The sequence below is a fragment of the Lytechinus variegatus genome, chromosome 13 (assembly GCF_018143015.1).
Source record: "Lytechinus variegatus isolate NC3 chromosome 13, Lvar_3.0, whole genome shotgun sequence".
Taxonomy (NCBI): Eukaryota; Metazoa; Echinodermata; class Echinoidea; order Temnopleuroida; family Toxopneustidae; genus Lytechinus; species Lytechinus variegatus.
Genome location: NC_054752.1, coordinates 6,070,851 through 6,097,989, shown reverse-complemented (window position 1 = coordinate 6,097,989; position 27,139 = coordinate 6,070,851). Strand labels below are relative to the sequence as shown.

General features: G+C 36.8%; 2 protein-coding genes and 1 long non-coding RNA gene across 3 annotated transcripts in view; all 3 read right to left on the bottom strand.

The window, feature by feature from the left end:
* The window catches only part of LOC121426472 (transient receptor potential-gamma protein-like), a 39,190-nt gene extending 18,752 nt beyond the window's left edge, over positions 1-20,438 (bottom strand). Inside the window, exon 1 of the mRNA XM_041622793.1 lies at positions 18,843-20,438. Within this exon, the coding sequence (XP_041478727.1) occupies positions 18,843-19,047 (205 nt within the window). The 5' untranslated portion in view covers positions 19,048-20,438. The remainder of the gene's footprint in view (positions 1-18,842) is intronic.
* LOC121426474 lies at positions 4,095-7,171 on the bottom strand. Its single transcript, XR_005971603.1, has 4 exons — positions 7,082-7,171; positions 5,752-6,709; positions 5,110-5,246; positions 4,095-4,937 (listed from the first exon to the last, which is right to left on the bottom strand). It is a non-coding gene; the product is annotated as an uncharacterized LOC121426474 (long non-coding RNA).
* LOC121426473 lies at positions 7,250-9,682 on the bottom strand. Its single transcript, XM_041622794.1, has 3 exons — positions 9,260-9,682; positions 8,480-8,599; positions 7,250-7,923 (listed from the first exon to the last, which is right to left on the bottom strand). Exons 1-3 carry the CDS (start codon positions 9,465-9,467, stop codon positions 7,883-7,885), a joined length of 369 nt encoding a protein of 122 aa, XP_041478728.1. The 5' UTR covers positions 9,468-9,682; the 3' UTR covers positions 7,250-7,882.
* Positions 20,439-27,139: the final 6,701 nt, after the last annotated feature.

The following is a 27,139-nucleotide window of genomic DNA, read 5'->3' as shown; positions in this document are numbered from 1 at the left end:
ATCAATCAATCAATCAATACAAATAAAACAATACGTTCCTTCCGTTTTGCACATTCTTTCCCTTCACGCCTCCCCCTCTTTCCTACTCACACACTACTCCACCCACACCCTCACTCTCTCTCGCGCTCTTCCTCTCTCCCACTCTCTCTTTCCCTCCCCTTTCTTTTTTCTCTCTCATATGCTATGATAGTCCTTTTTAATCCCTTAATTATTCTTACTCTTTTAATCTTCATGCTTTAATCAACAAGTCAAAATTAAGATATTGATGGAGAAGGTACAAAATTATTACTATATCAAATACATTTTGAGTTTATTTTGCAATGTAAATGATCGTCACCAGTTCACAAAGTATTTTCTTCATCACGATATGATATAATTTAATTAAATTAAATTCCCTCGAATGGCCTGATTCTGAATTGAATGTATTTTCACTTTCATCATGTTTTCCCTTTAACAGGCTGACTCTGAATGCCTTTTCACTGTCGTCATGTTTCCCTCTGATAGACTGACTCTGAATGCATTTTCACTGTCATCATGCTTTCCTCTGATAAGCTGACTCTGAATACATTTTCACTGTCACCATGCTTTGCTTCTGATAGGCTGACTCTGAATGCATTTTCACTGTCGCCATGCTTTGCTTCTGATAGGGTGACTCTGAATGCATTTTCACTACAATCTTGCATTCCTTCTGATAGGCTGACTCTGAATGCATTTTCACTGTAATCTTGCATTCCTTCTGATAGGCTGACTCTGAATGCATTTTCACTGTAATCTTGCATTCCTTCTGATAGGCTGATTCTGAATGCATTTTCACTGTCGCCATGCTTTGCTTCTGATAGGGTGACTCTGAATGCATTTTCACTACAATCTTGCATTCCTTCTGATAGGCTGACTCTGAATGCATTTTCACTGTAATCTTGCATTCCTTCTGATAGGCTGACTCTGAATGCATTTTCACTGTCATCATGCTTTCCTCTGATAAGCTGACTCTGAATACATTTTCACTGTCACCATGCTTTGCTTCTGATAGGCTGACTCTGAATGCATTTTCACTGTAATCTTGCATTCCTACTGATAGGCTGACTCTGAATGCATTTTTACTGTCACCATGCTTTGCTTCTGATAGGCCGACACTGAATGCATTGTCACTGTCATCATGCTTGCCTCTGACAGGCTGACTCTGAATGCATTTTCACTGTCATCATGCTTTCCTCTGATAAGCTGACTCTGAATACATTTTCACTGTCACCATGCTTTGCTTCTGATAGGCCGACACTGAATGCATTGTCACTGTCATCATGCTTGCTTCTGATAGGCTGACTCTGAATGCATTTTCACTGTCACCATGCTTTGCTTCTGATAGGCTGACTCTGAATGCATTTTCACTGTAATCATGCATTCCTTCTGATAGGCTGACTCTGAATGCATTTTCACTGTCACCATGCTTTGCTTTTGATAGGCTGACTTTGAATGCATTTTCACTGTAATCTTGCATTCCTACTGATAGGCTGACTCTGAATGCATTTTCACTGTCACCATGCTTTGCTTCTGATAGGCTGACTCTGAATACATTTTCACTGTAATCTTGCATTCCTTCTGATAGGCTGATTCTGAATGCATTTTCACTGTCACCATGCTTTGCTTCTGATAGGCTGACTCTGAATGCATTTTCACTGTAATCTTGCATTCCTACTGATAGGCTGACTCTGAATGCATTTTCACTGTCACCATGCTTTGCTTCTGATAGGCTGACTCTGAATGCATTTTCACTGTAATCTTGCATTCCTTCTGATAGGCTGACTCTGAATGCATTTTCACTGTCACCATGCTTTGCTTCTGATAGGCTGACTCTGAATACATTTTCACTGTAATCTTGCATTCCTTCTGATAGGCTGATTCTGAATGCATTTTCACTGTCACCATGCTTTGCTTCTGATAGGGTGACTCTGAATGCATTTTCACTGTAATCTTGCATTCCTTCTGATAGGCTGACTCTGAATGCATTTTCACTGTCACCATGCTTTGCTTCTGATAGGCTGACTCTGAATGCATTGTCACTGTCATCATGCATTCTTTTTGATAAGCTGACTCTCAATGCATTTTCACTGTCACCATGCTTTGCTTCTGATAGGGTGACTCTGAATGCATTTTCACTGTAATCTTGCATTACTACTGATAGGCTGACTCTGAATGCATTTTCACTGTCACCATGCTTTGCTTTTGATAGGCTGACTTTGAATGCATTTTCACTGTAATCTTGCATTCCTTCTGATAGGCTGACTCTGAATGCATTTTCACTGTCACCATGCTTTGCTTCTGATAGGCTGACTCTGAATGCATTTTCACTGTAATCTTGCATTCCTTCTGATAGGCTGATTCTGAATGCATTTTCACTGTCATCATGCTTTGCTTCTGATAGGGTGACTCTGAATGCATTTTCACTGTAATCTTGCATTCCTTCTGATAGGCTGACTCTGAATGCATTTTCACTGTAATCTTGCATTCCTTCTGATAGGCTGACTCTGAATGCATTTTCACTGTCACCATGCTTTGCTTCTGATAGGGTGACTCTGAATGCATTTTTACTACAATCTTGAATTCCTTCTGATAGGCTGACTCTGAATGCATTTTCACTGTCACCATGCTTTGCTTTTGATAGGCTGACTTTGAATGCATTTTCACTGTAATCTTGCATTCCTACTGATAGGCTGACTCTGAATGCATTTTTACTGTCACCATACTTTGCTTCTGATAGGCTGACTCTGAATGCATTTTCACTGTAATCTTGCATTCCTTCTGATAGGCTGACTCTGAATGCATTTTCACTGTCATCTGACTCTGAATGCAGTTTTACTGTCACCATGCTTTGCTTCTGATAGGCCGACACTGAATGCATTGTCACTGTCATCATGCTTGCTTCTGATAGGCTGACTCTGAATGCATTGTCACTGTCATCATGCTTTGCTTCTGATAGGCTGACTCTGAATGCATTTTCACTGTCATCATGCATTCGTTCTGATAGGCTGACTCTGAATGCATTTCCACTGTCACCATGCTTTGCTTCCGATAGGCTGACTCTGAATGCATTGCCACTGTATTCTTGCATTCCTTCTGATAGGCTGACTCTGAATGCATTTCCACTGTAATCTTGCATTCCTTCTTATAGGCTGACTCTCAATGCATTTTCACTGTCACCATGCTTTGCTTCTGATAGGCTGACTCCGAATGCATTTTCACTATAATCTTGCATTCCTTCTGATAGGGTGACTCTCAATGCATTTCACTGTCACCATGCTTTGCTTCTGATAGGCTGATTCTGAATGCATTTTCACTGCAATCTTGCACTCCTTCTGATAGGCTGACTCTGAATGCATTTTCACTGTCACCATGCTTTGCTTCTGATAGGGTGACTCTGAATGCATTTTCACTGTAATCTTGCATTCCTTCTGATAGGCTGACTCTGAATGCATTTTCACTGTAATCTTGCATTCCTTCTGATAGGCTGATTCTGAATGCATTTTCACTGTCGCCATGCTTTGCTTCTGATAGGGTGACTCTGAATGCATTTTCACTACAATCTTGCATTCCTTCTGATAGGCTGACTCTGAATGCATTTTCACTGTCACCATGCTTTGCTTTTGATAGGCTGACTTTGAATGCATTTTCACTGTAATCTTGCATTCCTACTGATAGGCTGACTCTGAATGCATTTTCACTGTCACCATACTTTGCTTCTGATAGGCTGACTCTGAATGCATTTTCACTGTAATCTTGCATTCCTTCTGATAGGCTGACTCTGAATGCATATTCACTGTCATCTGACTCTGAATGCAGTTTTACTGTCACCATGCTTTGCTTCTGATAGGCCGACACTGAATGCATTGTCACTGTCATCATGCTTGCTTCTGACAGGCTGACTCTGAATGCATTTTCACTGTCATCATGCTTTGCTTCTGATAGGCTGACTCTGAATGCATTTTCACTGTCATCATGCATTCGTTCTGATAGGCTGACTCTGAATGCATTTCCACTGTCACCATGCTTTGCTTCCGATAGGCTGACTCTGAATGCATTGCCACTGTATTTTTGCATTCCTTCTGATAGGCTGACTCTGAATGCATTTCCACTGTAATCTTGCATTCCTTCTTATAGGCTGACTCTCAATGCATTTTCACTGTCACCATGCTTTGCTTCTGATAGGCTGACTCCGAATGCATTTTCACTATAATCTTGCATTCCTTCTGATAGGGTGACTCTCAATGCATTTCACTGTCACCATGCTTTGCTTCTGATAGGCTGATTCTGAATGCATTTTCACTGCAATCTTGCACTCCTTCTGATAGGCTGACTCTGAATGCATTTCCACTGTAATCTTGCATTCCTTCTTATAGGCTGACTCTGAATGCATTTTCACTGTCACCATGCTTTGCTTCTGATAGGCTGACTTTGAATGCATTTTCACTGTAATCTTGCATTCCTACTGATAGGCTGACTCTGAATGCATTTTCACTGTCACCATGCTTTGCTTCTGATAGGCTGACTCTGAATGCATTTTCACTGTAATCTTGCATTCCTTCTGATAGGCTGACTCTGAATACATTTTCACTGTAATCTTGCATTCCTTCTGATAGGCTGATTCTGAATGCATTTTCACTGTCACCATGCTTTGCTTCTGATAGGCTGACTCTGAATGCATTTTCACTGTAATCTTGCATTCCTTCTGATAGGCTGACTCTGAATGCATCTTCACTGTCACCATGCTTTGTTTCTCATAGGCTGACTCTGAATGCATTTTCAATGTAATCTTGCATTCCTTCTGATAGGCTGACTCCGAATGTATCTTCCCTGTCTTCTTGCATTCTTCCTGACAGGCTGGCTCTGAATGCGTTTTTCCAGCCATCAGGCATCTGCTTCTCTCTGGGAGACTTAACCGGCATCTGAAAATGAGAAAGAGAACGCAAAACTGAATCAAATGCTAGACCCAACTACATCTATCACAATTACCTGACAATAGACCTACAAGAGTCACAATATTGCATAAAAGATTCAAACATTTCGTCATTTTCATTATACATCTAGGGTTGGAACAAGGAGGAGATGGGCACTCACCAAACATTGCGCCTTGTTTCTCCTATTTCTTTGATCCATCTGATCGCCTGTGACCATCTTTGGGAAATGTTGAGAAGCACTCCTCATAGTCCCTCTTACATGTACCCTTCCTTTAAAAGATATCTCGGATATGGGCTCTTTTAATGAGAATAGAAAAAAAAACATGGATAGTTACTTTAATTGATTTTTTTTCAATGAAGAGCTATTATTAATTATTCACGTCATTCAATGAGTTTTCATTAATATGTTCATATTTTCAATCATAGATTTGTGAATTTGATAAATTTCCTTTTCGTTCAGCAGTCCAAGAAGATATTTTCAAAATGACGATGGTCATTTATATGATTAAATGATTAAATGTAGTCCATTGATTGATCATCAAACTTTTCATTTTATGATCATATTAATTGAGTGATCAGTCATTATTTTGGTGCATGGATTTTGAATAGTTATATACATGTACAACCAATAGCATTGCCTAGGGTAACACAAATGCATCATTTGGTTAAGTGAATGTTGTCCCTTTGAATTGGATAGTAATAATGTGATAAGAGAAACGATAATTATTTTTGAGATGATATTGATTATGATGATGATAATAGTTGTATCAATAATAATGATGATTATGATAATAATACTTACATCACTTCCCATGCCATATTGGTCAGTTTTGATAGTACCCATTGATAGAGATCTTTAGAAGCCTCTTTGAACAAGAAATCATTTCTGTGGAATTTCATCTAGTTCAAAGGCACCTGCCCATGCCATGTTAGTCAGTCCTGATAGTACACATTAATGGATATCTTTAGATAGCTCTATGACGAGTGTCTGTAGAGTGGTTTCTAGTTCAAGGGTGCCTTTTCGTGGCAATTTGCTCAGCCATGAAAGGCACCCATAGATGGACATCAGTGGAGTTCTTTAATACGCTCCATGAGCAATGAGTGGTCTGTTTGGTTTGCAGGAACCTCCCTTCCACTTGATGGTCAGCCCAAATAGTGGAGACCCTTTGATGGAGATCTTGAGATTGCTCTGTGACTAATGAGTGGTCTCTGTAGTGTCCTCTAGTTCGAAGGCCTCTATCTCTGAAGCCATGTTGGACTGCCCTGAAAGTACCTGTTCTTTAGATTGATCTATGACCAATTAGCTGTCTCTGTAGAATGTCGTCTAGTTCGGAGGCACATTCCCTTCTCCTGTTAGTCAGTCCTGAAGGCAACCTTAGATTGAGATCTTAAGATCGCTCTAAGATCCTAGAGTAGTATTTGTAGACTCTCCTCGAGTTTGAAGGTAGGTTCCCTCTCCACCGTGGCCAGCTCTGATGGCACCCATTTATGGAAATCTGCAGATTGCAGTGTGGCCAATGAGTGGTCTCTGTAGAGTGTCCTTAGGTTCGAAGGCACCCTTCCCTCCTCTCACCATCATGGCCATGTTCGTCAGTTCTGATGGCCCTCATAGATGGGGATCTTTACATTGCTCTATTAACAGGCTCTATAACCAATGACCGGTCTCTGTAGCAGAGTGTCCTATTGTGCTTTGAAGGTCAACCTTCCCTTGCCACGTTCATGATTTTGGTCAGTCCTGATGGCACCCAACCTTGAGATAGCTTTATGACACAAGCAGTGAAAAAAACTAGTCTTATTAATAGATCTTCTGTTTTATCTGTCGGTTTGCAATCTTAGTGATTATTGATTCTAAGAACGGGTGGCAGTCATAAAATGTATTTATATGGAGGTAATAAGTAGGGGGATGAAAACTCCACGATTGCTATATTCAGTCTTAATTATGTATTGATTGATCCCAGCTGGTTTGATTGAAATTTTAGAGGGTAAGGGTTGGGTAAGGGTTAACCCTAACCCTTCCCATCACTCGGTGTTTACTAATTTTGTGAGTATTAATGAGTGACCAACATGTTTTTGGTTAAATCATTAAATGGCTACAATAAATTTAGGCTAGCAAGGTGGTCAAAATCTCTTACCGATTGAACTTTGTGAGCTGACATTCACTTTCTCCCCGTCATCCAGCCTCTCCCCCGGACTGGCCGTGGGTGCCCCATCCACCGGCCGAGTTTTTATGGGCACCCCTCTTCCCCGCTGGCGTCTGTCTTTAGGCGCCCCCTTTACACGTCTGGCCTCTTATTGCCTGTCCATGGGCGCCCTTCTACATGTCTGGCCGTGGGCGCCCCTCTTATCTTCTCTCTGTGGACGCCCCATCTACCATTTTTTTTCCATGGGCACCCTATTTACACATTTGGCAATGGGCGCCCCCTGTACATGTCTGGTCGCAGGTGCCCCCACTTATCGTCTGTCGGTGGGCGCCCCATAAGCATCTACTTCATTTTCTATGGGCCCCTCTTATCATCTAGCCGTGGGCGCCCCTCTTCACGTCTGACTTTTGGCGCCCCCATCTTATCTTCTCTCCGTGGGAGCCCTCTACATGTATGGCCATGGACACCCCATCTACCTCATTTTTCCGTGGGCGCCCCATTATACAAATTTGGCCATAGGGACCCCTCTTATCGTCTATCCTTGGGCGCCCCTTTACATGTCTGGCTGCGGGCGTCCGCTCTGATCGTCTGACTGTGGGCGCCCCCTCAACAGTCTGACCATGGACGTCTCCTGTACACGTCTGGCTGCGGGCGACCACTCTTCCCAATTTTCCATGGGCGCCCATCTTTACTTCTGGCCATGGGTGCCCCTCTTCACGTCTGGTCGGTATCCCCCTTTTCCCGGCTGGCCATTGGCGACCCCTCTACCCTGCTTGCAATGGGCGCCGCCCTCTACCAGATGTACTCATCACTCGACACATCCATAAAACGCTCTATAATTTATAAAACAAACAAAAATGGTTAATGGTAAAAATGGGTCAGAAACTAAAAGTCAACTACTTGAAAAAAAGGATCATCATGTTTCTTTTTCTTGTACATACCACACGACTTTTTTAAAGATTTGTAAAACTTTCTCAATTTTAAAAAATAGACAAATATGGAGGGGCATTTACCGTAAATTGCATATACATATATATATATATATATATATATATATATATATACCATATTTTTTTCTCACTTTTTCCTGGTTTTTACACGTCTTGAAAATCATAGAGTGGGGTCATCCCCTCCCATGCCCCCCCCCCAAGTGGTGCCTTCTCCGATATCACATAATAACCACGCTAATCAAACTTTACATAATACGTATATGTCAAGTTGGCTTATTAGACCTTTAATACTGGTCTCAGTTGTTTTTCTGGATATTTTATTTCTAATAATAGGTAAATTTATTCGTGAGGTGGAATAAAAGAATGTGGTTCAATATGAAAAACTAAATATCCTGTTTGTTTGTTTCAAAGATGGTATTATCTTTACTAAAATACTTACTTTGGACGAGGAAGTCGTAGGTGGCGTGTTTGTCTCGCTTGTAAGAGGTTGAGGGCTGGTCGATGTCGGTCTCAGACTCGGTCTCAAAGTCCGGTTCGTAGACGACCTCGTCTGGATGGCCTGTAATGAAGGCAAGTTTATAATCAAGAGGAAAAGACTTGTTAGAATGATGATAATCCCACCCATTTCATTTTGAATCAAATACTTATATTCTTACCTTGTAAAAGGAACGAAATGTAGGGGCGCGTCCGACCCGTGCCCCCCCCCTTGAGAAAAAAAAACGAAAGTATTTTTAGGGGAATATACCAAGCATACGCAAAGTGAGGACCTTTTTTGCTTTGCTTGTCTAAATATTTCCTGGAACAAAGTGCATCTACTCCCCCCCCCCCTTTAAAAAAATCCTGGATCTGCCCCTTGATGAGTGTTCCTCCATAAGATAAATTTTGATGGAATGAAAAAAAAATCGTAAACGAAACAATTAAATTCATCGTTATCTGAAGTTATGTTTTTGTGAAAGTATAAAATAAATGATAATACTACATAAAAGATAAATGCAATGTTTTTATATTTTATTTTATTTTTTATTCTTTTATCTATTTATTTTATTTTTTTGTATTTTATTTCAATTTTATTATTATTATTATCATTATTTTTTGTGGGGGGGTATGGGTTTAACAAAAATGAAGCTACTCTATTGGACACATGACAAAGGTATGGCCGGTCGAGTACAGCCATTGTTTATATTTTGTTATTTCTTTTTAGTTGGGGTGCCTTACTAACCTGGTGGAGTGAGATTGCTTGTCTCCAAACTCTCGACGACGGCCTTCCTTTCATCAACGACCTCGGCTGCTGCTCCCTCATCGTCGACATCATCATCACTATCATCATCGTCCTCATTTTCCAAAGCCTTGGCGATGTCAGTGAAGAAGTAGAGGAGATGGAAGCTGATGATGATGTGGATGATCCACGACACTGAGATCATGAACATGACGTCATTCTCGTCGACGAACAGGTCGTTGTTCTCGTCAACGAAGCGGTCGTCGACCTCGGAGGATGCCTCGTCACAACTCGTGACGTCATTGGCGTTGGGCTCGCTGGAGGGATAGCGGCTGCTGCTCTCATCTGTGAAATAAATAAGAATTAAGTGAGAATCTGGATAGAATTGCCATGATTACATGGCCATTTGACCCAGGGCATCCGAAACGATGATTGGTTCGGATACTCCCTTGGGAGTGGAGAAGGTGCACTGTAAAAGATGTGGTGTTAAAACTGACACCAATTGGTGTTAATAGAGGGCCACATCTTAAGGTGTTAAAATTACACCCTTAAGATTAAACATAACACCAAAGAGTGTAAATGTAACAACCAAAGGTGTTGTAATAACACCTATAGGTATAAAACTAACACCACCAATTTAACACCGGTGTAAAATAACTGGTGTGGTTCTCTATGTACACCGGTTAATACCACAGTTTTTGCTGTGTGCACATAACGTGTGCACCCAAGCCTTCACCCTGACAACTCAAACAATACAGGGAATATTTCAAAGCTTTTTTTTACCAACTTTCGATTAGGCCCCTAATGTCAACATATTTTTAAAAATAGATTAAAGGTAACTGAAAGCATTAATAATTAGAATTCACTCAAAAACATAACATATCAGTGTAAGAAATTCTGTAAGTACTAATTATCTGACAAATCTTTACACCAGATAACATGGAAATGATTTAACCTTCGTATGGCGTTCGTATGCGTCTATGATAGGCCTTTTATAGCTTCAGTTATTATGCCAAATAAAATGTCGTAAAGCATCATGGATAAATATGATACTTTCATGGCTTTCTCCCATGTTCGTATTATTACGTAACTGACTATCTGACATAATCCCATAAAATATCGCCACGAGCTCGTTAAGTAAATTACCCTCAATTAACTCGCAATAAAACAAAGTTAATAACGTTAATTCCATAATATAATACTCGCTCGTTGTATCACAAAAACTACTGGTACTAGGAGACACTTGCCATTTTTTTAAGGTGCAGTTGTAGCACGGGATTTTTTTTTCACTTCTTAGAACATGGATTTTATTGGCCATTTAAGAAGAGTTGGCGCAATTGTTGGTAGCTAACATTAAGGTGTATGTGATATTTTGATAAGTTATCAATATACGACGATGGAATTATAATGTCTGATCACTTTCAAAATTTAGTCTTGGATTATGTGGTTTGCATAACATATTATTTCAATGCAATCTTTTTTGAGTCAGTAGCGTAAAGAGAGGGAGAAAAAATGCAGGGGTCTACACATGGCGTAAGAGTCAAATAAGGTGCGGGCGAGCGAGAGGGCAAAATCTTTGACCTGTTATTCCTTTACTGTTTTTTGCCTAATAAAGTGAGGCAAAGCAACACAAAGAGATGTCATAATTTCACCACATTTCTTTTCCCTTTCTTTCAAGATCTTTCTTTTTACTTGGTTGTGAAAATGTTGGGTTGTCCATAGCTCCCAATCCTTCCTCTACTTGCACTCCAGAGTTAAAATGTTTATATATTTAAAACAAATAAAATCTTAAAGAGATGGTCCGGGCTGATACATAGAGTAGAATTTACTGAGCAAAATGCCGAAAATTTTATCAAAATCGGATAACAAATAATAAAGTTATTGAAGTTTAAATTTTAGCAATATGTTGTGAAAACAGTCGTCATGAATATCCATTAGGTGGGCTGATGATGTCACATCTCCTTTTTCCGTTTAATTATGTTATTACATAAAATCATTATTGTTTAATTATTTCATACTTGTGTGAATAATGTGTCTCCCTTATAATGAAATAATTTCTTGGAGGAAAAAAATTGAATAAACCTAATTTCATATGATAAAATACAAAAGAACAAGTGGGCTGTGACATCATCAGCCCACCTAATGAATATTCATGACGACTGTTTTCACAAAATATTGTTAAACTTTAAAATTCAATAACTTTGTTTTTTGTTATCCGATTTTGATGAAATTGTCGGCATTTTGCTCGGTGAGCTCGACTTTATTCATTAAGCTATACATACGTTCAGCCCGGACCATCCCTTTAAAGGACAAGTCCTCCGCAACAAAAACTTGATTTGAATAAAAAGAGAAAAATTCAACAAGCATAACACTAAAAAATTCCATCAAAATCGGATGTAAAATAAGAAAATTATGGCAATTTCAAGTTTCGCTTATTTTCAATAAAATAGTTATATGAACGAGCCAGTTACATCCAAATGAGAGAGATGATGACATCACTCACTCACTATTTCTTTTGTATTTTATTATATGAAATATGAAATATTGTTATTTTCTCGTCATTGTCACGTGAAATGAAGTTTCATTCCTCCCTGAACACGTGGAATTCCATTATTTTAACATTTTGTGCTTCAGGCAAGGAGGGTCGTGGGTTCGAACCCCAGCCATCCACATTGTGCTGCACTCAACCTAGGTGAGGTCAATGGTTACCCGGCAGGATTAATTCCTTGAATGCATGAGCGCTGAAAGGCAGCTCGAGCTAAAGCCGAGGTAATAATACAAATAATAATAACAACGCGCCTCTTATTACAATTATTATCATTATCATCATGATTATTATTATTACTACTATACTATTAATATTATTAGTAGTAGTAGTAGTAGTAGTAGTGCACTATACATGTATAGGACATCGGATATCGATACATGTATGTCATGTTTTTGAGAATAATAGGTTTAAAATAGGGGCTATGTTTTGTTATCTGAAAGATTCTATAGAAGCACTTAATTACTTTAAAAGCTGTCTTATGATAAACTTGATTACAAATTTTGTACAAAGATATTTGCAATATGTTTTCTTATTTATATTTGTATATCAAAATGTAAAAAAAAAAAATTATAAATTTGGAAATGGAAACAAACAAAATGAAAGAAATTAAATGAAAATACCAAAACAACTTCACTTTTTAACCGTTTAATATTTTCACAGAATTTTCCATCTTGAGTTATACTTTAATAGTTGATTATAACAATATTTTGATTTTGGTAATATCGGTACTTTATATAATTATTATTGCTATATTGTTTAATATGCCCTTCCCGTGTCAGTTATGCAAGGATGTCTTGGGCTTTCTTTTGCTATGTTTATATATAAAATGTATCTCTATTGTTATTTTTAGACTTTTCTATTGCTTTTTTGCTAAATAAAGTGATGCAAAACAACTATTCAACATATAGTTTTTATTAGTGACATATTTTGCTTAGAATAGATTATCACACCTGGATAATTAAGCGAGTGTATATTTATCTATGGCAAGCCGTTTTCATATCAATCTTATTTTTTGTACAATTAGATATTCATTAAAAATATAACCACATAATCACATAAAAAACAAAAGAAAATGCAAGTGCATTAAGAGAATTACGAACATTCGTACTTATCAAGAAAGTATGATTTAAAAAAGCTTGCCATACTAGCAGAGATAGGATGGGCATTTCGTAAAGGTGCATCTCCCTCTCTGTTTCTATATTAATATAGAGAGAGATACACCCGTGCGATTTACCCATCGTGACTCGGTTGGTATGGCAAGCTTTTGAAAAATCATAATTTCTAGAGCACAACAAACCTTGAGCATAAAATTAAAATGGAAATAGTCTTTCACAAATAACCATCATTGCCACCATTATAATTATCACAATAACGGGCCTCTCCGTCTTCAAATCATTTAAATCTGCTCTTTTTAGTGTCATACTTCTTTTGTTATTGATTGTGTATATTCGTATCATTTTATTTACTTCACTGACTTGATTAATCTCACCAATTTGTATTTTCCTGATTTTTTTCTTGAAAACGAAATAAATGAAATGAAATGAAAGAAATCATGTAGAAGTACTTGCTACTAACCTGTCTGGTTGATGACGTCATCGTTCACCTTCTCCTTCATCAATTGGCCAATGGCAGGGCGTGTCTCATTTCTCACGGCGGCCTTATCTTTGCAGCTCTTGTTCTTGCCCCCTTTGCCCTTACCCTTTCCTTTACGTTAATAAAGGCAAATGCCAATATAATATGAGTGCAAGCATTTTCAAATTAATACAGAAAAAACATTAATTTTCCTCAAATTCCAATAATAAATTGCATAACAAATCACTGATGGGTGGATTTAGAATGTTGTAAATGGCTAAGGTAGTAAGATTACGACTAACAGAAAATCATTTTGCAAAAACAGTGACCTACAAATAGAGTTGTACAGCATAGTAAATCACTTCCAATTTACAAGTAAATTGAACGAATAAATATCAATGAATAAACTGATGAAAATATGAATTGTGTATGAAATTAAACACACGAGAAAAAACTCCGAGCACTTTTAATGACGTTGAAAAAAATGGATGCCAAACATAAAAATGTTGTAAGACAGGAAAAGGAAATAGATAATTATTGAAAATACGTGGATAATTGAAAACAAGATTTCAGGATCATCTAAAGATAGGCAAAGAATTTTAAAAATAATGAATAATCTTCGGCGACGCACCCTTTGACTTGCGAGCCACTTTGTGAGTAAACCTGTGGACTCTAATTCTCCCATCGATCTCATCGACATCGGATTCGGCATCGGCATCGTCCTCGTAATCATCATTGCTAGTTGATTCATCGTCAGAGGACTCGTTCTCGCTCTCGTCGTTGACCAGGCGATCTTTCAAACAATACACAGTAAAAAAGGTTAAACAATATTTATAAATCTCACACAACATGACTTACTCTACTTAAAATACGTTAACTTTGTTCTGTAAGATATATTCTTCAAACTATCTAACAGTGTTTAAGTTCTTACCAATAAACGTTGATGTTTTAATTTTAAACAAACCGATTAAAATCTAGAGGGTCGTGTGGTCCAGTGGTTAGAGCATTAGACTCATAATCGCAAGGTTGTGAGTTCGAATCACTACTCTGCCACTGTCTCCACTTTCATAAAAAAAAGGCCCGAGAGTGATATCTGTTGTCTATAACGTCAGCCACTATGACTGATTAACCTAGTAAAATGTTTCATAGATAATTGGTTATATACCAGCTTGGCGTTTACCAGCAAAATGCTTTTCTGCCGAGTTCCTATACGGGAGTTACCACAAACAGAAACAGAAAATATTTAATCAGTTAATAATTAATCAGGTTGTACAATACGTCCTTACTGTGATTTTTTTTTGAAGAAAAAAAATCAAAATACACTTGAATTGACTACATTATAGGTATGTCGTACTTTGTTATAATTTGAAAATTATTTTGATTTTATTAGTATTATTGCAAAAAAAATCTTGTATGCAATAGAGGAAGAACATTGTTGCAGATAGCCAAAGTTATCTTTCTTTTTTCTTTCTAAAGTTTTGAAATGCATAAGCAATCATTGTGAAAATACTCAAAAACACTTCTTCCACCCCCCCCCCCCCGAAATACTTAATTTTATTCAAATTAATGAGGGTACATTTCACTTCATATTCCTATTAAAGTGAGACGGAAATTCTGCTTACGATAGTATAGAAAATAACCGGTTGAAACCCGGATGTCTGGTGTGTAGGAAGTTGATGGTCGGGCCCTCCTTGCTCGCCGCACACGCTTCTGGCGAATCACAGGGCTGGGTTTTACTTCCTGGCTTCTGATTGGCCGATCCTTCTGACCAATCACGATGGCAGCTTGGCGATTGATCTCTGCGGGCTCGACGGTTACGGTGGCTGCTGCGGGAGCCTCTTGGGCAGTGTTGGTCGTCTGCTCAACTTGCTCATCATCGTCACCGTCAATGTCGGCATCATTCTCCGATGCCAATGGAGCAACCTAGAAGGAATATTATCATGATTTTACATCTGAATATAATCTAGGCAATACCCAGTTGCAGCTCACGGGGACGACAAACGTGCAGGTATCATAACTGACAATCCATAAATAATTTTGATGACTATATTGTCGTCAGAAACATCCTTTCATCGGTCTTTAACTCTCAATCTGCTTTCTCACCCCATAGGCGGATCTATAGGAGGGAGGACGAAGCGACCCTGCCCACGCCCACTCGTTAGCGCAATGCAAAGTAAGAAGGGGAAAAAGAGAAGAGAAGAAGAGGAAGAAGAAGAAAAAGAAGACGAAGAAGAAGGAGGAGGAGGAGGAGGAGAAGAAGAAGAAGAAGAAAGAGAGGGAAAAGAAGAAGAAAAAGAGGAAGAAAAAAAAAGAAACAGAAGGACGACGACGATGAGAAGGGGGCGGGGGAGGGAAGAGGAGGAGTCTCCCCCTCAATTTTTTTTCTCCATGAATATCCTCTATCATCATCCTTCTTGACATTCTTCTACTACCAAAATAATGGCAGTAGTAAATTGGGTCTTCTTACAAAAACAATTCACCATGCTTAAAATCACTGATATCAAATCATATGCATATATTTTTTGAAACATATTTTTTTAACAAAACATCTTTCAACATCTGTGGCGTACACATTAGGGCTTAGGCCAAGGGCCGCAAACAAATCTTGACCAAGAAAAAAAGTAAAGGATAAAAAGTACTAAGGGAAATCGAAGAGGGTGAAATATTATAGAATTTTCTGGGATTTGTTTTATGTCAAGATCTATCTTAGCATTTGGTTTTTGAATGAAAAAGATTTTTTTAAATCGTTTGCTTTCTCACTTCGCTTGCTCCCAGGTTTAAAGAAATCTTGCCCCATACATGTATATACCATGCTAGCCTCTCGAAAGTTTTGGCTTACTAATTATTTGTTAAACTGAAGGGGCCTTTTGAAAGCAGTTTTGCATAACTGAACAGGCCTACCCTGCAGTATAAAATAAATAAAACTACTCCTACTTCTAATAAAATGATAATGATGATAATAATAATGATAATAATAATAATAATAATAATAATAATGATGATGGGGGAGGCGGTAATCAAGATCATTTTATTTATTGCTTATTTTAAGAGAGTCAAAAGGGGCCTAGCTTTCGATCCTAGCAGAATCTTCTTCGGAGGCAAAATGACCTGCTTATTTTGTGTAACCTTTTTGCGTTTATGTGATTGTAATCACCTTATAATCATTTGTATTTTGTTGTAATTGACATTGTTTTATTTCAATAAAAACAGAATTAGAAAAGGAAGAAGACGAATATGACGATGGCAATGATGACAGTTAAAATGATGATGATGAGAATAATAATAATGATAATACTGCCAAGGCTCCTGATGGCTCAGCGGCCCCTTTGACGGGCTCGTGCTTGCTCCTTTCTTTTTTAGCAACAACTTCCCCCAATTTCTTTCTATCGCAATCTCCTCTACTTTTTCATTCATTTTCATTGGCATTTTCCATTACCTTCTTGGTTTCTTTAAATTGTTCTTTCTGTTTCTCAACCTCCATATCCTCCATTTTCTTCTCCATCTTTTTATTTCTCTTCTTCTTCTACTACTACTTCTTTTTCTCCTTCTTCTTCATCATCATCATCTTTCCCTTCTTCTTTTCTTCTTCTTCTTCTATTTCGTCTTCTACTTCAACCTCTTCTTCATCATCATCACATCATATTTATTTTTTTCATGTTTATACTGTCACTCTCTCATTTTATCTCATGTTCTTATCTTTAAAATAATCTGAATCATATATGATGCCTTCTTGAATTATTATTCATCATAGATTAAATTTCTTTAAAGAAAGAAAAATATAAACGAGACTTTTATGAATTTTATTATTCGAATATTAATGAATAGCGCTGGATCTAGAACTAAACAAGCTTAGAACTAGATACACATGAATGAATATGCCACATCTAAAATCACTCTTCAACCCCAAAAAAGAAAAAAAATCAGATTAAAAAGCAAATTAAGGATACAATCTATCTTACCTTATTGTTCCTCGAGAAGAGCTGTTTGATTCCGGCCCAGCAGCTTGTCACAGACCTGCTGCTATTTTGCTCCGCGATCTTATCCTCGGATGTCATAGGCACAACTTTGGATTTCGACGAACCCATAATTGCGAAAAATCCGAAAGAATTTCGAAAAGATATCCCAAAATCGCTAGATAGTAGCAAATAGCTAGTTAGCACAAAGTGAGATAACTAGAAAATGTACCGTTATTATCGATGTTGGTAGTTACCCGTATCACGCGCATGCGCTTTCTATACTTCAGCGCGCACGTGACTCTGACGTAAACAATGACAGATCAGATTGATGCGCGCGGAAAAAAGTTTTGAAACTTTGATAGGTTGACACCATTTAGTACTTGGGTATAACTCGTTTACCCAGACTACAAATTTGTATTAAAAATGCTCTTAGAAGCGAAATATATTTTCTATTTCCCGTTACATACTTACAATTAAGCAACCATGGGGAGCGAACTAAATTCTCTCACCGACATTGATCTAGATAAAAGAATCTCATTAAATCCGATTGAGATAGAATCCCCCCCTTTGGAAAGTAGTGTCTACCCGTATAGCCAAGAAAGTGTACTCTGACGTCTACTCTTAGAGCCACCATGCGATTGTGTATTTGAGACTCGATCGGTAGACTATGATATCACCAATGATATTTGTTGCATAATAAATGTTACCCTCAGCCCCCCCCCTACAGAGAATATGCATAGTGATATTTTTTTATATTGATAGTCCCCATGATAATAAAGAAAGGGCTTACCAAATAGGCAAGTCAATATACTAAGCTATAATAAATCCCAGAGTGAGAACATCCGAGAGAGGGGGGGGGAGGGGTTGTTTGTTCATGCTCACCTCTACATAGAACTTGAAAGAAAAAATACATCTATCCGATGCCTATCCGATATGCGTCGGGCTAGTGGGCAAACTACTGACGGGCGAGGGCTCGGGCTTCGCCCTAGCCCGTCAGTAGTTTGCCCACTAGCCCGACGCATATCGGATAGGCTAAAACATATAGATCAAATCCATGATTATGAGTACCTTGATAGTATCACAGTAGCACTGAAATGCGATGAAGTAGAAATTTCAGATGCTGTCGCATATTTCTTTAATTTTCTAGAAAATCAATATTCTATGTGCACAAAGACAGTGCGGAAAAATCCCTCTGGCACATGGACGAAAATATACTCAAAAATACACTTAATTCAATCAACTTAAAATTAAACTGGAAAGAAAGAAGCTTCCATCAAGTAAAGAAGGGATTCAGGGGGTAGTCACGTTTATTTTTTCTATCATTCCGTTTTGATTTGCTGATATTTTTAGTGTAACTTGAAAGTTTGGAATATTATTTTTTTCCATCATTAGATAGCCTACGACGTAGGCGGCTAGTCTTCAACATTTGATTCTTTTTTTGTAAAATTGCCCTCAAGTCTCTTCTTGCGGGAAGCCGACGAATTACGAAAGGCAATTCCACAGAACATACCTAAGTGTTTGTGCTGTATGGCCACCTGCATTCCGAAACTCCAGAGCGCTTTTGAAACCTTGATGTTAACAGGGTCTCGAACCATGGCCTCGACACTCTGAGCATCCCCGTTGCGGACCAATCTAAGGAACTTCTTCTTCAGTATCTCAGTGTCTCTGGGTCCATCTGGGACGCCCTCATCGTTGGGTTCCTGCAATATACTCATGTTTCACAAGCGATGAAAATCTGTTGCTGTATAAATTCGATATAATAAATGTTTGAGCATGAAGATATTTTTTTTCGGATTTCCCTGATGTTGGATCAGGTAACACTACGCTTAAATTTGCACAAGCATGCAGCCAAAGAGGCTGACTGAAGCTTACATTAACGTTTAAATAGGACGATGCTAAGCTGGTCGTCTGGTGGTAACTGCATTCGTCAAAAGGGCATAAGTTTACATTGTACTCTTCGGCATCCATTTGTTAAAAAACAAGAGACTAAATAAATGGTTCAACGTATGCCATAATAGCGTATATACACGAAAAGCAGGTTTTCTGCTTTGGTTAGGTATAATTCTTTCAGTTATTTATTTTCTAAGTCGGTCTGAGAGCTACTTTGACAAAAGGATGACGCTCATAAAAAATGAAATAAAATATTAATGTAGTAAAATGCTTTTACGATTTCTGTGCATAAAATGTTCTTCAAATATTTTAATAATATTACTATTTTCCATGAAGAGACGAACTTGAGGTCCTAGCTAAAATGCAATTGTTTTGAATGTTTTCTATTACTTCTATATGGCATGTATGCGTTGATGAAATCGTTACGAAAGTTTTTACTGAATCTCAGATAAGTCGAAGGAGTATGTGGATGATAGAAATTACGAAAAAATCGTGTGAAATATCAAACAAAACTTAAATTTCAAATTTCTTTCCAGTAAAATATAATTGGTATTTCCTTGTCAATTCAACGATCTTGGCGGAACAATGAAGAAGAGCCGTGGAAGACACAACGTAGATGTCTATAGAAACCGTAAGGATCAACAAGTCTCCATTTAATGTCAATCTATTACAAGACGAATCACAAAATATATTCAACTGAACAATCTCCAATATTATTCCAAGGCGTCATTAAAAACCGTTCTGTTGTGTTATAAATAAATCCGAGGATGTGATGTAGAAATCGTAAGTCTTGTTCAATAAGTCTCCACTTACTGTCTATCCATGGGAATATAAATCACAGAATAATAGCAATATTAATTTTTTCAAAAGCGTCAGAAAAACTATTCTTTAGAAATACATCCGATATTGCATAATTATCTTCATCCTTATTTGTGATGATACGCCAGCTTCAAAGAAAGTTTATTTCAGTGGACACATTGTTCTAACCTGCCCCAACGAAATGGACCATGCGGTGAAACTGCAGTTGACATTATCGCGATAAAAACTTATCATAAAGAGTTATGCAAGATCCGTGGAACAAGTCGTGATGTATACTTTCGAGCGGTCAAAATCCCCTTCATGATATTATTCATATCTGTGCAACATTATAGAACATGAGTGTGCACAAAGGATGTCTGACAATGATAGCTTACAAGACTATCTCTGACAAGTGGTTTTCGCTATAAGGACGCACTGCGGGTCAAAAAAGCTGGTACACTTTTCTTTCAGAATAAAGTAAGGGTCCGAATTCCTATGCATTTTATATGGTGAGCTGTAGCCAGTGTTATCAACTGGAAAGTGCGTTAAGAGTAAATTTTTACGATCCCATTAACTTTGCTCAAAGTAAGAACAATAATTTCGATTTTATAAATGTGTTTTTAATCAAGAGACGGGGGTTTCATTCAATAGGATAATAACTTTTATTCAAAATCCGCGACGAAATTATGATCTTAGAGACCTATTCATGAATCTTTACCATGAATGTATCACTAGATTGTTAAGCTCAAAGAGATATTTTCAAATAAGAATTTAAAAAAAATCACAGAAAAGGGGTGGGAAATTTGAAACATAACGGCTGAAAAGGGGCAAATTTGACTTTAAAAGGCTGAAAAACACCCGATGGCCACTAAACTTTTATAATAGTGGAATACAGGGGAACAATACACATTAATGTTCCTTTGACAACGATTACGACGGGTATTTTCTTAATATACTTAAAGGGATGGTCCGGGTTGAAAGTATTTATAGCTTGATAAATAGAGTAGAATTCACTGAGCAGAATGCCGAAAATTTCATCAAAATCGGATAAAAAACTAACAAAGTTATTGAATTTTAAAGTTTAGCAATATTTTGTGCAAAAAGTGGTCATGAATATTTATTAGGTGGGCTGATGTTGTCACATCCCCACTTGTTCTTTTGTATTTTATTAAATGAAATAAGTTTTATTCAAATTTTTTACTCCAAGAACTAGAAAAAATGGATTGACAATTGACTTAGTGCATTAGATATTTATTGCTGCAACTTATTTCATTATAACGGAGACATATTATTCACACAAGTATGAAATAGTGAAAAAAATATGATTTTATATAACATCAGAAAACGGAAAGTGAGGATGTAACATCATCAGCCCACCTAATAAATATTCATGACTGTTTTCACAAAATATTGCTAGAATTTAAACTTCAATAACTTTATCATTTGTTATCCGATTTTGATTAATTTTCAGCATTTTGCTTAGTGAATTCTACTCTATGTAGTAAGATATATTTTCAGCCCGGACCATCCCTTCAATAATAATAAGTGATAGAAAACATTTTCGTTTCTAATATAAAGTTGCTATCAATAAAGTATAGATAGAACATATGGAATCATTTTCCCATGATCATTGCCTAATAAGCGACAACGTTTTCGTTTCTTGGAAAGATTTTATTTTGTTTATTGGACAGTGAATGGGGTACCTGCAATATTACACGTATGTGAGCATGATGGATGATAGGTGCACTGTGTTCGTCTTCATATACTGGTTCTGCTTACTTTATTTCAAATCTTGTGCTTGGTCTGATCTGATTCACTCTCTCTCTCTAGTCTGCTATGCAGACTCTGAATGGCTCGTGAGGTGGGATCTGCTACTGGTTTGCGAAGCAAACCAGCCTGAAAGGGCGAGCGAAGCGAGCCATTCCACTTCTGCAGCCTCAGTAGACATAGTCTGCTATGCAGACTCGATGAATCAGCTGAGGTACACACACTGCAGATGTGGGTCTACATTTGTAGACTACTCTCTCTCAGCCGTCTCTCTCCCTCTCCCCTCCTCCTTTTCTTATTTCCCTCCCCTTCTCTCTCTCTCTCCACTCTCCATTTCCCTCATTTACTCTTGAAAATATTCTTTCTGTATGCAAATTTTTATAAAACGTTATAGCCATTCAATACACACAGTCAATGAGAAACAGCATAATTATACTGTTTGTACAATTCGCTCTCCTTTAACAAAACAAAAGGTTAAACTCAAATAGTATACAATTAGATAAAACAACATTTTCTCTTTTTTGTAAATTCGCTTTATTTGCACAACATTATTTTAATCATCTTTCAATGAATATCAATCATTACAAATTCAAAGCATTTTTCATTTCTCCTGCAGTTTACTTAAACCTGAATCTTGCAGGAAAAATAGAGATATATATAAATGCAATCAAACTCAGATATAAAATGAAGGGGAAAAATAGCATGAAAATCCACAAACTCAAATTATTACACAATATCTAGATAGGAAATTTGTTAAAGGATTCCATTGTCATATCCAAGATTACTCTATTATTATAATGAAAATTTAAAGAAATGTATACAAAGCAACATAACAAAAAAAATGAACAACAGTTATTCACATTTGCATTTAACTAGAGAATGAAATAAAGACATTTCTCAAAATATATAAAACATCTAACAGAATGACATATAAATTGCAATTTAAAAGTCAACAAGATTAACTACAAACACAGAATTGGAAAAAGTGAAAAAGAATAATTTCAGTAGAGCAATGCAAATTAGGTGTTGAAATAATAAAAAGGGACTGGAATTTAGTGACTAAAATTGAAGTGAAATATTCGAAATGATCATAATCCTTTTTTCCTTCTTTTCCACATAAATCTATGATCAGCATTATTGTTCATAATACATATCCATTTTAATTAAAAGAGAGAAGCAATCGATTCCAAAATCCTTCCGAAATGACATCCCTTTCTTTTCTGACCTTTTTTCATTATCTTAAATAATGAGGAACAAATCAGTATCTTTTACATAATAATCGAAAGTACCAAGATAGTTTTTTAAATTCCTTTAGTAGATACAGTTCAAATCGACAAAATGTACCGTTTTCTACCCATTTGTCAAAAAGCTACAAAATGGCTATAAAAAGGGAGAGAAAACAGCAAGTTACTCACTGTATCAAAAATACACTAACGGAGGAACTACTCGAATTTAATCAAAATGGCATGATTATGAGCCAAAATACTGCAAAATTCTTTTATAAGCAAATGTTAATGAAAAAGGCAAAGTAAATCCTTCTTAGTACGAGTATATACATTGTTCACATGGCAGGGATCTATTGTCCCATGAATGAAAACAAAATAATAATTTTTATTAACTAGTTTTACATAATAAAAAGAACAGTTCATGCCATGATATAAATCTTTTACATATACATGAACTTGAAAGGTAAATAGAATATATTTTCTTTGTTTTATTTACCATTTTTTTATAATTAAATATCTTTGTTTCAAGTAAATAGTACAACACACAAAGAGTACTGGTATAAGAATCGATTACAAAATCACAAACAACAAAGAAAGTTAACATATTAATCATATAGCCCCTTTGTTGCTTATCAATACTATACTTATATACTGCAAAAAACTCTGGTGTTGATTTAACACCAGCCCAGAATCTATATATGTCAACACCAGTTTGGAATCAAACCGATGCTCTTTTAATACTATTTGGTGTTATATAAACACATATCTGGTGTTAGACCAATACCAAACCGGTGTTGTTAACACTTCTCTGGTGTGGACATACAAAGATTCAAGCTGGTGTTAAATCAACACCAGTTTTTGCAGTGTATAGTGTGCCATTAAAGCACCATAACAAAATGGCGGTGCCAAGTCTTTTAGCAAAGATACTGCACTGGGTCTATCACAGCCCCTTCTCCGCAGTCCCCATTGTAAGTCTCTACGATGGAAATATGTAAAGGACACTGTTGACCCTAAATAGATGCCTAAGAAGACAGGGTGGGGGGGGGGCTTATTCAGCCCCCCTTATGGTCGTGGCCATTGATGTGATCGCGATGAAAATTGGTATGCACGTCACCCATGGGATAATCTAAAAACTTTAAGATAAAATTCTGCAAAAAAATATAATTGCTAATTTATGCGTAAAATCAAAAGTTTGCTCTAATCAACTAAATGATGACCCTAAAATGTAAATTTTTGGTACACAGACTCTCTATAGGGATCTGATCAAATGTACTTCTACAAAAATTCAACAACACATTTTTTTTCCTATGTATTTTATTTTGACCACAATCAAGATGGAATCAATTGTTTTTAATCAATGAAAGGAAAAATAATGATACATTTATGAATTTTGGCTAAAAGCACTATTTGCACACATTCACATTTTTGAGTAATTTTGGGTGGATTTATCGCGAAAAATGTTGAGGGTGGTTGAATCAGTCCCCCATCCCCCCGTCTTCTTAGGATTAAAACTGACACCATATCTCTAGAGGACCACACCGCGAGGTGTTAAAACACACCTTAGAGACTGGACCTAAGAACATAGAGTGTAAAAGTTACAACCAATGGTGTAAAATTCCCACAGGTGTTAAACACTATTTGCTGTGTAAAAGACATGATGGCTCTTGACCTCTGTAAGAGCACCCCACGTATGTAAATCAATATACTAGTGCACATACACTCACATCATTTCTTGGAAATATAAAGTCATTCCATCGTGTATAGTTATATAAAGGATAACACAACGGAGCTGTTCACATTATGAATTTCCTCGACTCTTTGGATGGAATGTGTATGACAAGGGGGATGTGAACGGCACTGGCCTTCCATTTAAAAAAATGTAGTAAGGACTATATCTTGTATGCCATGACCTAAAAAAGCACATAACCCACAAATGGTATATTTCAAACAATTTCTTACATACAAGTTGGTTGCCCAATATAAATTGGTGCAATGTCTACAAATTATTAAAGACACTCCCATTTTAAAGAACAATTAACAAGTTTACTCCTTATTCATACTATACAACAAGTATCTTAATATGAATAGGTATATCTCCCGAATTGTATCAAAACCTTAATGACTTGCCTTCCAATTGATATTTTACAGCCTTAGATATTCCTAACATCTATCACTTAGCATGACTACATAGTCAAATAATCACAAAAAGGAAGAAATCAATAACAAGATTAAATATGCTAAAATCAAACTCCAAAATGTACACCTGAAAGACCATTCTCTTTTGGTGGGTACTTATAATTATAAGTCTGAGTTGTTCTATCTTTCACCCACCTCTTTATCTTCACTGCGTTTTTTAAATACAAATTATATATTTTAAACAAAAATATTAAGAAATGTTATGCAAGGCCTTAAATTCTCTGTTGCCATGGTATTTGCATCATGAATTTGTGTTAGAACATAATTGCATTATGTTTTCACACCCCCCCCCCCATAATCTTATCAACAGTACATCCTACCTAGAATTAAATAAACACAAAAGCATTTCCAACAGCTTTGATGATCAAAGTCACAAAAACATTCATGTCAAAGGCTAGCAGAAGATTTCAGCTGAACAGAATAGAACAACACATTTGAACAAATAAATTACTTTACTTTAATGACTCCATCAAAGTTCTAATAGATTCAAACTGTCTTGTTAACAATGAACTGTATTAGAAAGGCACACCACACAAAATTCATAAAACACCTCGGGTAAATTTGCCAACTTTTCTCCAATTAGGAATTAGATTTAACCATCATGTCATGAAAATCAACATGGAATTTTGGTTGCTACATAAATGTTGGTGAGGAAATAAACCCAAGAGGAGATTAATAATAATAATAATAACAACAATAAGCTTTTTTATATTGCGCTTAAGACATCGAAACGATGTGTCTAAGCGCTTTACAGATATATTATTACCCCGGTCATCGGATTCAATCAGTCATTCCCGCACACAATGTGTGCACATCCTCCACTCCCTAGGGAGTATTCCAGTCAGTCGCCGATGAGGCACACACAGTACTGGACAAGCTACAATGACTTTCACACCCTACCGGGTACCCATTTAGCACCTGGGTGGAGAGTGGCAAAGTGTGGATAAATGCCTTGGCAAAGGGTGCCAGACCCTGGTGGGATTTGAACACATGACCCTCTGTTTACAAAGTGAGAGTCAGAGCCACTACACCACGGCTAAAACAACCCCCCCCAAAAAAAAAAAAAAAAAAAAAATGAGGGAGGCAGGGCATTGGGGTAACAAAAAATAAATAAATGGCCTTAGATTGTTCTCAACATATGATTCTAAAATCGTCATGGAAACCAACATGCACATTTCTTTCCACTTAATCCTGGGGTCAAAGGATATATCCCAAGAGATGTTTTTTCAAATTTTTTTATTCATTCTTATTTTTTTTTTTAAGGGGTGGGGGATTTAATAGATCAACAGCATAGAATGTTCTCACTTCTTAGCCACATAGTTTATCTAAATTATTCTTTATTATTTTTTTTACAATTTCTTTGGTTCTATATTTAGTCTTAGATATATTTGCTACTGCATGAATTTGCATAATTTCTACATCAGGTGCAGGCCAACTTGATTTATTTTCTAAGTTTTCAAATGGGCTAACTGTAGAGCAGTATGAGAATAATCAATCATTAAAATTCTAGATTACATGTGAGTCTCTATCAGCAAAACTTGACAAGATTGAAGTATATATCAATTAGAATTCATTGATTGGAACTAGAAATAATGTACTCTTTGACTGTAAAATCTCTTAATGATTCTCTACAAAATTTCATGCATTGAGGTTCTCTTGTAAAACTTAGGTCTACTATTAAAAAAAATGAGGTATTTGTTTCCATTCTCAATTTAAAAGAGATGGTGAAATAGTTTTTTTAATAATTCACATTTATTCAAGGACATTTCACCCGTCTTTAAACCATCCTGAGAAGGTAGGATCCCATAGCAAAAAAAGTAAACACAACGCTTCCTTCAGCGAGCCCTACCTATCATAATTCAAGAAACAGTAAGTACCTTTAGTATTAGACTTAAAAATCTGCTGTTACAGAGGAGTTTTTTTTTAAATT